This window comes from Macaca mulatta, chromosome 6, assembly GCF_049350105.2.
Source record: "Macaca mulatta isolate MMU2019108-1 chromosome 6, T2T-MMU8v2.0, whole genome shotgun sequence".
Lineage (NCBI taxonomy): Eukaryota > Metazoa > Chordata > Mammalia > Primates > Cercopithecidae > Macaca > Macaca mulatta.
The window spans coordinates 58033649-58049626 of NC_133411.1; the positions used below are offsets into that span (position 1 = coordinate 58033649).

Below are 15978 nucleotides of genomic sequence, written 5' to 3' on the forward strand. Positions count from 1 at the left end.
CTGCCTTTTCATATCCGAATTTCTTTCTCTCTCAGGTAAGCTGGCTTCTAAGAGTTGCTGGGTTTTCCACAGCCTCACAAGATGACATACTAAGCTATTTCGGGCTGTTTTATTTAATCTATTTAAATTAAATTTTATTCCCAAGCCATTTGATGCTTTCCCTGCTCCATCACTCAACCGCACTGTTCAATAAGTGGTAATCTGCATACAAATATTCTCAGAGCTTATCAAAGGAAGAACTATCTGTGAATATATTATTTGTGCAAAAAAAATTACAGCAACCTGGCACCATGTGCACAGCACTGCCTGGGATGTTTGGTACAGATTGGTCAGAGCTAATCAATCAAAATACCATATTTTTAATAAGTACCCAGCTGATTCTGATGCACATGGTTGGTCTACATTTTGAAAAGGCATTTGTGCTCAAGTTTTGACCTGCCCCCTGTTCCCCACACTTTTCTCACACCCTAATATGACTCATGCTTAGAGTCAAATTAAGAGGATAATGACTAGTATAGCAATGGACGGAAGCACCAGTATGTCTAAAATGACATTTTCAACATCGGATATAATTAGATGAAGGGTAATGTTTTTCACGTATTGTCGTACCACGTACAGATCAATAAATAAAGCTGTGTATTTCAAATACCACAGTTGACATTTGTTTTTACAAAATTACACTTTTTAAAAAAAATTACATATACACAATGATTGCCTTTCCTCATCATCCATCAGAAGACAAGCAGGAGTAGGAATGGCTTTAGTCTGCATCTACGGGATTTTGTTGGAGCTATTTCATTGAAAAACTGAACCTGTTAGCACAGAATAAGTCACACTCCCTTCTGAGTCATTTATCTATCATCCTTCAATAGTCTATAATAACATCAATTTTGTCTAAGAAAGAATTTAATATTTCATTGTAACATCTACACTGTCTCACATGTTCCTTCTACAATTATAGCTTGCCTTTAATGGGACTTTAAATTGTAATGTTTATTAGTGCCAGGGCAAAGGAAGGGTGTCTCCTAAAGGACAATGTCCTACATTTTCCTGCCATTAGAGGCTATTTGGGGAGAAGAAAGGAAACCAGAAATTATTTACAAAATACTCATGTTTTTCTTAATATCAGCTCTCTGAATAGTGATTTCTCTTAGTAAAAAAGGAATTAAAAGTATTTGGCTTCTCTCAGGTATCTTGAAAAGGCCAATGACAATTACTGATAGAACTCAAGATGTAATATTAAGTTACAAAGTTTTCATGATTTTCTCAAATAGTGCCATTATTTTCCATTCTATCACAGATGTTTCAGGAGACAGAATCCCAAAAAGGTGGCTAGCATTTTTTCTAGTTACTTTCACGGAATGATTTTTAAAAAGAATCTTTTCTAATGGAGTTATTTCTAAACTAGGCAACGATACACAAAATGTAATTTCTTTTCAAAGAATGTAATTAAATTGTTAAACCTAAAAAACAAAGTACCAGCTAATGAAACGTTAAGAGTATCTTCATATGTATAATGTAAACATGCCAAAAACCATCAAATAAAAACTCCATTTGTCACTGCTCTTTCTTTACGAACATAAGCTAAAGAACAATATAACAAAAGTATAAATCATCTTAGGAATGTTGAGTCTGTTACAATCTTGTTATTAAATAAATGTTTTTTGTTTTTGTTGTTTTCTTCAAATCAAGGAACTATCTTACCTTTACACTCCCATTAGTACTGTACCAGGTCCAATTTAAAGGAAAACAATTTTGACATTTACATGTCAAGACAGTAGAATCCCCTACGTAAGAGATCAATGGCTTGTTTTTCCCATGAAGTTCAGGGACTGAGAATAAAATAGAGAAATGTATGTTACTGAAAGAGTTTAGGTAAAGGAAATGCATTAAATGTGCAGATACTGTCACCTTTCATTTTTTCATTACATTATTTTACATACTTTCAGTTAAATATAAATGAAACTAATTTATACTAGTTAGGGTGTAGTTAGCAGTAATAATAATAGTAGACAGATTCAATATAATTGTCTCCAATGTATAGAAATTGAAGGTCTTCTATTACTGAGCCTAACAACAAAAGTATTGTTCCTTTTTGGATAAGTTACATGTTTTGGATAAAAAAAGAGGCTTCACGTTTTCAAACCCCTGTTCTTTCTCCCCACTTACTAAGCTACCTTAGAGTAATTATTTTCTTCAAAGTTTTAACCTCAGGTAGCCTTTGAATGAGAAGATAAAATTTCCAGGATAGGAAATCTTTAGTTGATACTAATTTATTAAAAGCCAGCAAAGAGTTAGAGAAGGTGGGAACAAGGAACAAAGGAAAATTGACAAAAAGAGAACAGTGTAAAACAGAAAATAAGATTTAAAAATGATTTCATGTGATTTTGTAAAAAATATATATACACTAATATCCATTATGATAAATTTCCTAGTCAAGGAAGTTTGAAGTAGATTCCATTAGAAACAGAATACAAATGAGCACTGAATTTAGAAAAAAAAATAAGTTTTAAGGATGTAAATAACTTGGTAAAGAATAGTAAAACGTAAGAGCATAAACAGTACAATGAAAAGCCTACATGGTGCAATCAGTTCCTTCTGATTGACCTAGAAGGATGCATTATAGAAGGTACACTTACATTGAAGATATAGACTCATCAACTAAGATTATTTTAATTTTTTTCTTTTACTTCTTCAAATTTTAGCAGGTTTTTGCTTTTTTTGGTTTTGTATGTCTGTGTGTGTGCCATATGCGTGTGTCTGTGTGTTTACTTTTTTCATTTATATGTTTAGTTTGCCAGTAGGGAAAGAATGGATGAAATCATGTCAACTAAAGACCTGCAGATAAGCAGAGATTGGAGCTTTGCTAAAATAGGGATTCTTTGCTGAAGTCACAAGGTTCCCTATAACCTGAAAGGAAGAGCAGCCACACTTCTTGACTTCCACGTGAAGAGGCACAAGATGCATTAGTGCATTACAAGGGCAACGACCTCTACGGCCCTGTTAGGCTCACCTTAAAACAAATGCTGCTTTGGAGTGCAGGCTTTGTATTAGACACTAAAGAGTTAAGGACACAGTTTCCTCTTTCTCAGGTTGTTTATCTCCCAGATATCCTATTTCTCAATCTCCACGTTTCTTTCTGGCAATTGAGTCATGCTTTAGCAGGAAAATATATGTTGAAATAGGTTCAAAATACCAAAATTTACCCACAGGCTAAAAATAAAATGTGGAAGAAAGGTAATTCTTGGGGAAAAAATCGGCAGAATATACTCTGTTTTTCAGTATTCCTCGAAGAGCCACCTGCTTGGGAAGCATACTGGAATCTGCAAGGGGCTTTTCAAGAAAGTTGAGTATTCTTTGAGATTTGATGAGGAACATATGATTATGTTATTAAACCATCCCAACTAAATATTAAGATCAGGCTGTAAATTGCAGGAAACTGACAATGACTGAGTGACAACATGGAAAAGCTGAAACCAAAATTCTGTTTTCTTGCCATCTCTTCAGTTTTCTTGATTAACCCCTAGACTAACGACTAAAATACCATAAACCATGCTTTTGTTCTGCTATATATGGCTAATAACAGCAGTGTGGATTTAAATTACAAAATGCACTATGTTCAGGGAACATGACATTTGTTTGGACTATTCTGGGATTTGGGGCCATAGCTTATGTTTGGAAATATTTATTAATATAAGGACAGTGCGACAGTATTCGAATGTGCCCTGTTGACCTTTTAAGAGTTTGCATAAAGTAGGATGCATAAGAGTGCTGGGGTTGGAATAAACCAGGTTTGAAGGTGGTGAAATTGCTGATTCAGGCTAGTGTCTAGGAAGATGGGGTTTGGATATACCCAGTGAAAGTAACAGCTCTCTGGAGTTGTAAAATTGGAAACTATATTCATATATTCATGAATTAGAATAAACTGGCCTAAATGTCATATTGGTTCAAAGACTTTTAGGTATCACCAAATTAAGAAAAAAGATTACTTCATGTAGTAAAAAAATGCTAACTATACTTCAACATTGGGATCCAGAGCTGAAGTCCCAGCTGATTCTATTATGCTACCTTTTCATACTTTGAATGTTTAGATACTTCCAGGGAAAGACATATAGTTGAGCTATGACAGGCTTCACTGCATTTGGTACTATCAAAATCTCATCATGACTTCCAAAAAGTTCTTGTTCTTTACCAATTATATTTCTGCATACTTTTTACTAAGAGACTGTAACACTGATAAATATTATGGAAGCTTTCAACAACCACTCAGAATATTTGACCCACTACTGAGAAACACTATAGACCATCACTCATCTTTCTCTTTCTTGGGTGGCAAGTAATCAGCAACATATTAGCAGTCACAAACTCCCAGTGTACACTTTTGCTGTCTCCTCTGTCCTGGCATCAACAGTGAAACACAAAGTCAGCAGGTTTTTGTGCACTGAGCTAATCATAATCTTGAGGGACGTTTACAACCTTGTAGTAGTAAATCAACCAGCACCCATAAAGACAGCAGCAGGGTCTTTGCTGATGAATTGTTCTGAAGACTCAGGCTCATGCACTATAGGTGGCTCATGTAGTCAATGGCAGAAAAATTTATCTTTGGCTCAATTTAAAATAGAGAATAAAACAGGCTTTTCGTCTACATGCAGTTGTAAGGCTTCTAAGAAAAGATAATTATTCTTCTTAGGAAAAAACATTAAGTAAACCATATGGAGAAATAATAGGACATTTATAAAAATATGTACCATTTTATAAGCCTTTCAGACCTATTAAATAACTATAATATGAATAATGTACAGATGTCTTTAAATACTACTCAAGTAAAATTATTTCTCTAAGCAATATTCAATTTAGATGAATTGTAGAGAATTTTTATTTTACCAAGGAAGATTTGAAAGGACCCAATTTATTAATGTTATAAATATCTTCAAGATATAATACATACTTAAAAGTTACATTAATGTTAAATGGGCATTAAAATAAATTAGCTAACCTAAACTGCTTCAAGACAACTAGAAAACGAAAAAAAGTAAATATTCAGTGATTCTTTGCTTTCCATAAAGCCTTGATTTAAATCCTAGGCCTTGGGTCAACACTGCTGACACCAGCCAAAATCAGCTTAGTTATGTCAAAACAGTTGGAGGATCAAGAGACCTTCCGTGTGAATACTTGCAATTCAACGTATTGGTATGTTGGAAAGTAAAATGCTTGTTAATCTTCACATTAGACACAAGAATGATCAATTCCATATAATAATTTAAGTAACCATCAAAACTAATGAGAAAAATGTGTTATCTTCAATAATGAAAGCAGGTATGACTAGTATATATTTCCAGAGCACAATGTCTTAGAAAAAAAAAAGGAAAACAGTGTTTAAAGTTGAGTATCTTGGGAGCACGTTAAGTCACAAGGTTCTGTGAGCATTTCCTCAGAATTTGTAAGCCTTCTTTACATATTTATTAAAAACTCAATAAAACATGTTCACTGAAATTTTGTGTGTTCAACATTATTTTAGCTCATTGGGAAGAAAAAGAAAGAAAGCAAAAAGAAAGAGAAAGGGAGGAAAAAAGGAAGGAAGGAAGAAGGAAGGGAGGGAAGGAAATGAACTCAAAAGGTGGGAGGGAAGAAAGGACAGAAAAAGACAGGGAAAGGAAAAGAGAGATAAGGAAAGAGGAGGGGAAGGGAAGATGGGGCAGAGGAGGGAAAAATGAAACACAGAAGGAAAAGGAAACTGAAAGGAAATGTATATGGTGTTATCTAGTCCTTCACTAAGTTAAAGGCAAATGGAGGGGAAAAAGTTAAGAAAGAATATACATGACTAAAATAATCAAAGAATGATACTAGTTTCTGCTTTTGGAGAGATCAAGATATATAAATACAATAATTTATTATATTCACCACATTGGAACAATTACAAAGCCATAAAATTAAAATGACTCTGTGAGTGGAGAAGGGACACAGTGAGGGACACAGGAATGAACCACTAGATCACGACAATGGTGAAGCATGCTATTCTGCTATTGATGGAGCCTTCAGAATAGCATCCACATTCTGTCACAGCAGACAGTCAGGCTTTAGGAGTTTTAGGAAAAGTTACAACAATTTTCATGTTTCCTGGGAAATTAGTGCAAAGCAGAGTCCCAGGTAGTTAATATGGCAACAGATTGCATATCCCAAATACCAGCACGATACTATGGTTCATTAATCACCACAAAATACTGGGTTTTTCATAATGATAATTACATAACTCAAACAATCAGTCTTTATTATGAGATTGAGACCTTCTTGAGTTTTGGTTTAATAATGGTAACAGTAAAATATTTTAATTTGTTTGTTTCCAAGGAGGAGAAATGTGTATGATATTCTGGGGCTTGTATATATCTTTAAACATCCTTACTTGCTGAGATAAAAAGTAGGCAACCCTTTATGCATCTCCATATTATTTTTCAAGTTTTATGGATCCTAAAATCCCATGTCAAGGGCACCCAAGATGGCCAAATAGGAACAGCTCCAGCCTCCAGCTCCCATTGTGAGCAACACAGAAGATGGGTGATTTCTGCATTTTCAACTGAGGTACCGGGTTCATCTCACTGGGGCATGTCCAACAGTTGGTGCTGATTAGTGGATGCAGCCCAACCAGGAAGAGCTGAAGCAGGGCAAGGAATTGCCTCACCTGGGAAGTGCAAGGGGGAAGGAAATTCCTTTTCCTAGCCAAGGGAAACTGAGACACACAACACCTGGAAAATCGGGTAACTCCCACCCTACTACTGCGCTTTACCAGGGGTCTTAGCAAACGGCACACCAGGAGATTATAATCCACACCTGGCCCGGAGGGTTCCCATGCCCACGTAGCATCCCTCATTGCTAGCACAGCAGTCTGAGATCTAACTGCAAGGGGCAGTAAGGCTGGGGGAAGGGCGCCCACCATTGCTGAGGCTTAAGCAGGTAAACAAAGCCACCTGGAAGCATGAACTGGGAGGAGCCCACCACAGCTCAAGGAGGCCTGCCTGCCTCTGTAGACTCCAACTCTGGGGAGAGGGCATAGATAAACAGAAAGCAGCAGAAAGCTCTGCAGATGTAATGTCCCTGTCTGACAACTTTGAAGAGAGCAGTGGTTCTCCCAACACGGAGGTTGAGATCTGAGAACAGACAGACTGCCTGCTCAAGTGGGTCCCTGACCCCTGAGCAGCGTAACTGGGAGACATCCCTCACTAGGTGAAGACCAACACCTCACACCTCACACAGGTGAGTACACCTCTGAGACAAAGTTTCCAGAGCAAGAATCAGATAGCAACACTTGCTGTTCAGCAATATTCTATCTTGTGCAGGCTCTGCTGCTGATACCCAGGCAAACAGGGTCTGGAGTCGACCTCAAGCAAACTCCAACAGACCTGCAGCTGAGGGTCCTAACTGTTAGAAGAAAAACTAACAAACAGAAAGGACACCCACACCAAAACCATCAGTACAACATCATCATCAAAGACCAAAGGCAGATAAAACCACAAGGTTAGGAAAAAAACAGTGCAGAAAAGCTGGAAATTAAAAAATTCAGAGTGCATCTCCCCCTCCAAAGGAATGCAGCTCATCCCCAGCGATGGAACAAAGCTGGATGGAGAATGACTTTGATGAGTTGAGAGAAGAAGGCTTCAGTCGATCAAACTTCTCAGAGTTAAAGGAGGAACTATGTACCCAGGCCAAAGAAATTAAAAACCTTGAAAAAAGAATTGAAGAATGGATAACTAGAATAACCAATGCAGAGAAGTACATAAACGAACTGAAAGAGATGAAAACCATGACATGAGAACTACGTGACAAATGCACAAGCTTCAGTAACCGACTCGATCAACTGGAAGAAACAGTATCAGCGATTGAAGATCAAATGAATGAAATGAAGCGAGAAGACAAGTTTGGAGAAGAAAGAGTAAAAAGAAATGAACAAAGCCTCCAAGAAGTATGGGATTCTGTGAAAAGACCAAATCTACATCTGATTCGTGTGCCTGAAAGTGACAGAGAGAATGGAACCAAGTTGGAAAACACTCTGCAGGATATCATCCAGGAAAACTTCCCCAACCTAGCAAGGCAGGCCAACATTCAAACTCAGGAAATACAGAGAACACCACAAAGATACTCCTCGAGAAGAGCAACTCCAAGACACATAACTGTCAGATTCACCAAAGTTGAAATGAGGGAAAAAAATGTTAAGGGCAGCCAGAGGGAAAGGTCGGGTTACACACAAAGGAAAGCCCATCAGACTAACAGCAGATCTGTCGGCAGAAATTCTCCAAGCCAGAAGAGAGTGGGGGCCAATATTCATCATTCTTAAAGAAAAGAATTTTCAACCCAGAATTTCATATCCAGCCACACTAAGCTTCATAAGTGAAGGAGAAATAAAATCCTTTATAGACAAGCAAATGCTGAGAGATTTTGTCACCGCCAGGCCTGCTCTAAAAGAGATGCTGAAATAAGCACTAAACATGGAAAGGAACAACCAGTACCAGCCATTGGAAAAACCATGCCAAAATGTAAAGACCATGGAGGCTACGAAGAAACTTCATCAACTAACGAGCAAAATAACCAGCTAATATCATAATGACAGGATCAAGTTCACACATACCAATATTAGCCTCAAATGTAAATGGACTAAATGGTCCAATTAAAAGACACAGACTGGCAAATTGGATAAAGAGCCAAGATCCATCAGTTTGCTATATTCAGGATACCCATCTCACATCCAGAGACATATATAGGCTCAAAATAAAGGGATGGAAGAAGATCTTCCAAGCACATGGAAAACAAAAAAAGTAGGGGTTGCAATCCTAGTCTCTGATAAAACAGGCTTTAAACCAACAAAGATCAAGAGACAAAGAAGACCATTAAATAATGGTAAAGGGATCAATTCAACAAGAAGAGCTAACTATCCTAACTATATATGCACCCAATACAGGAGCACCCAGATTCATAAAGCAAGTCCTTAGAGACTTACAAAGAGACTTAGACTCCCACACAATAATAATGGGAGATTTCAACACCCCACTGTCAACATTAGACAGATCAACGAGACAGAAAGTTAACAAGGATATCCAGGAATTGAACTCAACCCTGCACCAAGCAGACCTAATAGACATCTACACACTCTCCACCAAAAACCAACAAAATATACATTCCACTCAGCACCACATCGTACTTATTCCAAAATTGACCACACAGTTGGAAGTAAAGCACTCCTCAGCAAATGTACAAGAACAGAAATTACAACAAACTGTCTCTCAGACCACAGTGCAATCAAACTAGAACTCAGGACTCAATCAAAACTGCTCAACTACATGGAAACTGAACAACCTGCTCCTGAATGACTACTCGGTACATAACGAAATGAAGGCAGAAATAAAGATGTTCTTTGAAACCAATGAGAAAAAAGATACACCACACCAGAATCTCTGGGACACATTTAAAGCAGTGTGTACAGGGAAACTTATAGCACTAAATGCCCACAAGGGAAAGCAGGAAAGATCTAACATTGACACCCTAACAGCACAATTAAAAGAACTAGAGAAGGAAGAGCAAACATTCAAAAGCAAGCAGAAGGCAAGAAATAACTAAGATCAGAGCAGAACTGAATGAGATAGAGACACAAAAAATCAATGAATCCAGGAGTTCGTTTTTTGAAAAGATCAACAAAATTGATAGACTGCTAGCAAGATTAATAAAGAAGAAAAGAGAGAAGAATCAAATAGACGCAATAAAAAATGATAAAAGGGATATCACCACTGACCCCACAGAAATACAAACTACCATCAAAGAATACTATAAACGCCTCTAGGCAAATAAACTAGAAAACCTAGAAGAAATGGATAAATTCCTGGACACTTACACTCTCCCAAGACTAAACCAGGAAGAAGTTGAATCCCTGAAGAGACCAATAGCAGGCTCTGAAATTGAGGCAATAATTAATAGCCTACTGACCAAAAAGAGTCCAGGACCAGATGGATTCACAGCCGAATTCTACCAGAGGTACAATGAGGAGCTGGTACCATTCCTTCTGAAACTATTGCAATCAATAGAAAAAGTGGGAATCCTCCTAACTCATTTTATGAGGCCAACATCATCCCGATACCAAAGCCTGGCAGAGACACAACAAAAAAAGAGAATTTTAGAGCAATATCCCTGATGATCATCAATGCAAAAATCCTCAATAAAATACTGGCAAACCGAATCCAGCAGCACATCAAAAAGCTTATCCACCATGATCAAGTGGGCTTCATCCCTGGGATGCAAGGCAGATCAACATACGCAAATAAATAAATGTAATCCAGCATATAAACAGAACCAAAGACAAAAACCACATGATTATCTCCATAGATGCAGAAAGGGCCTTTGACAAAACTCAACAGCCCTTCTTGCTAAAAACTCTCAATAAATTCGGTATTGATGGAACATATCTCAAAATAATAAGAGCTATTTATGACAAATCCACAGCCAATATCATATTTAATGGGCAAAAACTGGAAGTATTCCCTTTCAAAACTGGCACAAGACAGGGATGCCCTCTCTCACCACTCCTATTCAACACAGTGTTGGAAGTTCTGGCTAGGGCAATCAGGTAAGAGAAAGAAATAAAGAGTATTCAATTAAGAAACGAATAAGTCAAATTGTCCCTGTTTGCAGATGACATGATTGTATATTTAGAAAACCCCATCATCTCAGCCCAAAATCTCCTTAAGCTGATAAGCAACTTCAGCAAAGTCTCAGGACACAAAATCAATGTGCAAAAATCACAAGCATCTTATACACCAATAAGAGTGAAACAGAGAGCCAAACCATGAATGAACTTCCATTCACAATTGCTTCAAAGAGAATAAAATACCTAGGAATCCAACTTACAAGGGATGTGAAGGACCTCTTCAAGGTGAACTACAAACCACTGCTCAGTGAAATAAAAGAGGACACGAACAAATGGAAGAACATACCATGCTCATGGATAGGAAGAATCAATATTGTGAAAATGGCCACATTGCCCAAGATAATTTATAGATTCAATGCGATCCCCATCAAGCTACCAATGACTTTCTTCACAGAATTGGAAACAAATGCTTTCAAGTTCATATGGGACCAAAAAAGAGCCTGCATTGCCAAGACAATCCTAAGCTAAAAGATCAAAGCTGGAGGCATCACGCTACCTAACTTCAAACTATACTACAAAGCTACAGTAACCAAAACAGCATGGTACTGGTACCAAAACAGAGATATAGACCAATGGAACAGAACAGAGCCCTCAAAATAATACCACACATCTGCAGCCATCTGATCTTTGACAAACCTGACAAAAACAAGAAATGGGGAAAGGATTCCCCATTTAATAAATGGTGCTGGGAAAATTGACTAGCCATAAGTAGAAAGCTGAAACTGGATCCTTTCCTTACTCCTTATACAAAAATTAATTCAAGATGGATTAGAGACTTAAATATTAGACCTAAAACCATAAAAACCCTAGAAGAAAACCTAGGTAATACCATTCAGGACATAGGCACGGGCAAGGACTTCATGTCTAAAACACCAAAAGCAACGGCAACAAAATCCAACACTGACAAATGGGATCTAATTAAAGTAAAGAGCTTCTGCACAGCAAAAGAAACTACCATCAGAGTGAACAGGCAACCTACAGAATGGGAGAAAATTTTTGCACTCTGCTCATCTGACTAAGGGCTAATAACCAGAACCTACAAAGAACTCAATCAAATTTACAAGAAAAAAACAAACAACCCCATCAAAAAGTGAGCAAAGTATTTGAACAGACACTTCTCAAAAGAAGACATTTATACAGCCAACAGACACATGAAAAAATGCTCATCATCACTCACCATCAGAGAAATGCAAATCAAAACCACAATTTCAAATCAAAACCATCATTCTCAGCAAATATCGCAAGAACAGAAAACCAAACACCGCATGTTCTCACTCATAGGTGGGAACTGAACAATGACAACACTTTGCCACAGGAAGGGGAGCATCACACACAGGGGCCTATTCTGGGGTAGGGGTAGGGGAGAGGGATAGCATTAGGAGATATACCTAATGTAAATGACGAGTTAATGGGTGCAGCACACCAAGACAGCATGTGTATACATATGTAACAAACCTGCACGTTGTGCACATGTACCCTAGAACTTAAAGTATAATAATAATAAAAAAAAATCCCATGTCATGGAGCTATGGATATAGAACATCCACCCACGCTCTCAGAAGCTGATACCACAATAACTTAGAAATGTGGAGGACTATTATAAAAACTATGAATTTAGAGGTGTAAATAAAGAAATTCATGTGACTCTCATAATTCACTCATAATGTGGTAGGCTATCCTTTTGAACTAAAACCTGTGCTTTAAGCCGAGGAACAGAAGCAGAAAGGAAATTGACTTGGGGATACAAGACCATTTTCAAGGTTACCTCTTGTGACTCTGGAAAGCATATGACTTACTTTCAGCTATATTATGTTTATTATTGTAAAAATAATTTTAAAATTACAGGATTGAGAAATCTAAGAACATAGTGCTGAAGTTATTAACTATTCCTCAAGCTATTAATACTGACCTTTGAAATTAAATGTTCCCCTTTGTTCCTTTTCCTCTCGAAAGAAACAAGAATAACTTCCCATTTGTTTGCTATTAATGATGGTGAACCTAAAGATAATTGAAGTTATTAATATAGGCTTAGTTCTCAAAACCTTCTTAATGAAAATGAAAAGACTTAGCCATTAATCAAAATTTTAAAATAGAAATAATTCTGTTAATATGCAAATTAGAATATTAGCATAACATTCAAGTGGCTGCAGAGGGAAGAATGCTCAGTCAGCAAAAATATTTAGAATTAAGCTACTTTTGGCAAACAAGGTAGGTTAAAATTTGTATACTCACCTGTATTGGGTATACAAGGTGCTTCCTGTTGCACTGACAAGATAATTATTCTCAAGTTGTTCACTGTCTTTTTTCCAAGTCACATTTACTGCATTCAAATCCCCAGATGTCGTGAACTGGCATGTGAGATTTACATTAGAAGGCCTTTCTAAAGTGATATTTTTTTCTACTGGCATACTAGAATGTTCTATTAGCACAAAAGAGGACAAAATGTGAAAGTTATATTCAGAGGAATCTAATATATAAAACCTTTTAAATTATTAACTGAAGTGTTTTATTGACAATTTCATTCATTTGAAGAATTATTCCTCTATCAACATAGTTGGTTCCCTTTCTTATTCCCTTTTATATGCACACCTAAAGAAATGTTTTGATCCAACATTAACACAATTAAAAAAAACCTAAAGCTGTGATAGTTATCTCCTTAAGCTCTGTAATAAGCAGAATATAGGGTACAGAGTACTCAATAACATGTGCTGTATGCTCTGACAGTGTAAAAACAGCACAACTGTAAATACAACACACTCATGGGTGAGAATGGAATGCCTGTTTCAATAATTTTGAGTAATCATGTTGTTGGTAGTTATTACGAGAATGTTTTTTGTATAACATGGATTTGAGTGATATATTATATTCTAACCATTCCTAGTCTTCTTAAGAACCCGTAGGGACTGGATATAGACATAGGTACAGGACAGAGAATTTAAATAAGCATCCTGTAGTTCTGAATTTGAACTGAATTTCAGTATCAGTATGAATTCATAAGGTGTTTATCTTTTTTTTGACTTTCAAAATAGATATCTTATTTATTTTGGATTGATCGATTGATTATCATAAGAACACTTAACATTAGACCTTCCCTCTTAGCAAATTTTTAAAACTTGTACCTAAAAAGTAGTCTGAAAGGTTCTCAATTTCTCTTCCCATCTATAGGTGGGAAGAGAAGGAGCTAACCCTTAGAGAAGCTTTAGGGAAGTTGAAGTGTTTATCTTAAAAGGAAAACAATACACACACACACCACACACACACACCACACACACACACACACACACACACACACACACACAAGTTGAAGTGTTTATCTTAAAAGGAAAACAATACACACACACACCACACACACACACCACACACACACACACACACACACACACACACACACACACACTGAAGGGGTCCAGAATATGCCAGGATAGCATACAAATTATTTTGAGAAGGCATTTGAGTTCCTAAAATAGCTACTCTGACTAAAAGCAGAGCCTTTCAAAGCAACTCCAAAAAACCTCTATTGTCATAAATCCCCTCCCTAGCAGCAACAGGGACAATGGACTCTTATCACTGAAGATGAGAAGTCTTCACACCACACCTAAACAGACACTGTCACAAAACTATCATATCTTCCACCTGTTATCTAAAGGGCTCATTTATCTTTCCTAAAACTCATTTGTTTTTCCATAAAAGGCCTTTCTCCTCCTCTTCTTACCCTACTAAGATGGTATATAAGCCCCTACTTTTAACTGCCCCTTTGAGCTACATGTTTTTCTAACTTTTGTCCACATGTGATTAAGTATGTTTTTTGTTCTGTTAATCTATCTTTTGTCAGTTTAATTCACTGAGCCTGAAATTATATAGAAAAAAGTTCTCCTTGACAGTTTGGCAAGGAATACGGAATGGTTAGGACTCCCCACCCTTCCACTCCAACCCCATTTCCAAAGCCTGAGATTTCAGGACCTCTGACCCAGCAGGTAAGTACGAGCTCTTTTTTTTTCCACCAGTATCCAATCTGGGATACTGGTTAAAAAAAAAATAAAATAAAATAAGGGGTGCACTAGAACAAGAGCAGTAAGAGCCTCTACTTGTCTTTTCTTTCTTCAGTTTAACCCTCAGGTTCCCAACCACTAACTCTCCGATAATACATACACACACACACACACACACACACACACACACACACACACACACACTCTTACGGAAAATATAAAAAAGCTTACTTTAATTTTGAACAGTGGCAAATAAAGAAAAAATGTTCAGGCCGGGCTCGGTGGCTCAATCCTGTAATCCCAGCACTTTGGGAGGCCGAGACGGGCGGATCACGAGGTCAGGAGTAGAGACCATCCTGGCTAACCCTGTGAAACCCCGTCTCTACTAAAAAATACAAAAAAACTAGCCAGGCGACGTGGCGGGCGCCTGTAGTCTCAGCTACTCGGGAGGCTGAGGCGGGAGAATCGCGTAAACCCGGGAGGCGGAGCTTGCAGTGAGCTGAGATCCGGCCACTGCACTCCAGCCTGGGCGACAGAGCGAGACTCCGTCTCAAAAAAAAAAAAAAAGAAAAAAGAAAAAAAAAACGTTCAGCATGTACCTTGTTTGTCCTACACTAACTGTATCACTGGCTAACCAAACAGTAGAGAAAGTCAATGTTCTCTTTATAGAAAAATTCCAGCAAATGAATAAAAAAGAAATCATACAAATATACCATAATGATGATGCAATCCCTAGTAAATCATGAATCTAGGCATTTTGCATCAACTGGGGCAATAATTTCAAAAACAGAATTATGTCTCTCTTGAGGAAGAATACCCCACTACCTAGGATACGGTCTTGTCAGAAAAGGTGCTGAGGAGGTTCTTCAAACTGGTTAAGTCTCTGGATTCAATTCTCAGTTTACAGGAAATATGGATTATGGAAGAACACATTAACCTACATTTCATGAAAGTAATCAACAAAATCCAGATTCTGCGAAAATTCTACAAAATAAATGATCTGTTTTTTTTCTTTTTCTGTCTTTTTTGTTTGTTTGCTTGAGATGGAGTTTCGTTCTTGTTGCCCAGGCTGGAGTGCAATGGTGCTGTCTCGGCTCACTGCAAGCTCCACCTCCCGGATTCAAGAGATTCTCCTGCCTCAGCCTCCCAAGTAGCTGGGATTACAGGCACCCGCCACCAAGCCTGGCTAATTTTTTTGTATTTTGAGTAGAGATGGGGTTTCACCATGTTGGTCATGCTAGTCTTGAACTCCTGACCTCACGTGATCTGCCTGCCTCAGCTTCCCAAAGTGCTAAGATCACAGGC

The 15978-nt window shown here is 37.5% G+C and overlaps 1 protein-coding gene across 6 annotated transcripts in view; it reads right to left on the minus strand.

Annotated features, from left to right (window-relative positions):
* Window positions 1–15978, minus strand: part of EMB (embigin) — a 126748-nt gene that overhangs the window by 82239 nt on the left and 28531 nt on the right. For all 6 annotated transcript variants that reach the window (XM_078004410.1, XM_078004409.1, XM_078004412.1 and 3 more), the window contains 3 exons: window positions 12917–13103; window positions 12594–12682; window positions 1705–1832 (listed from right to left, as the gene is read on the minus strand). In XM_078004410.1, coding sequence (XP_077860536.1) covers window positions 1705–1832; window positions 12594–12682; window positions 12917–13103 — 404 coding nt within the window. The remainder of the gene's footprint in view (window positions 1–1704; window positions 1833–12593; window positions 12683–12916; window positions 13104–15978) is intronic.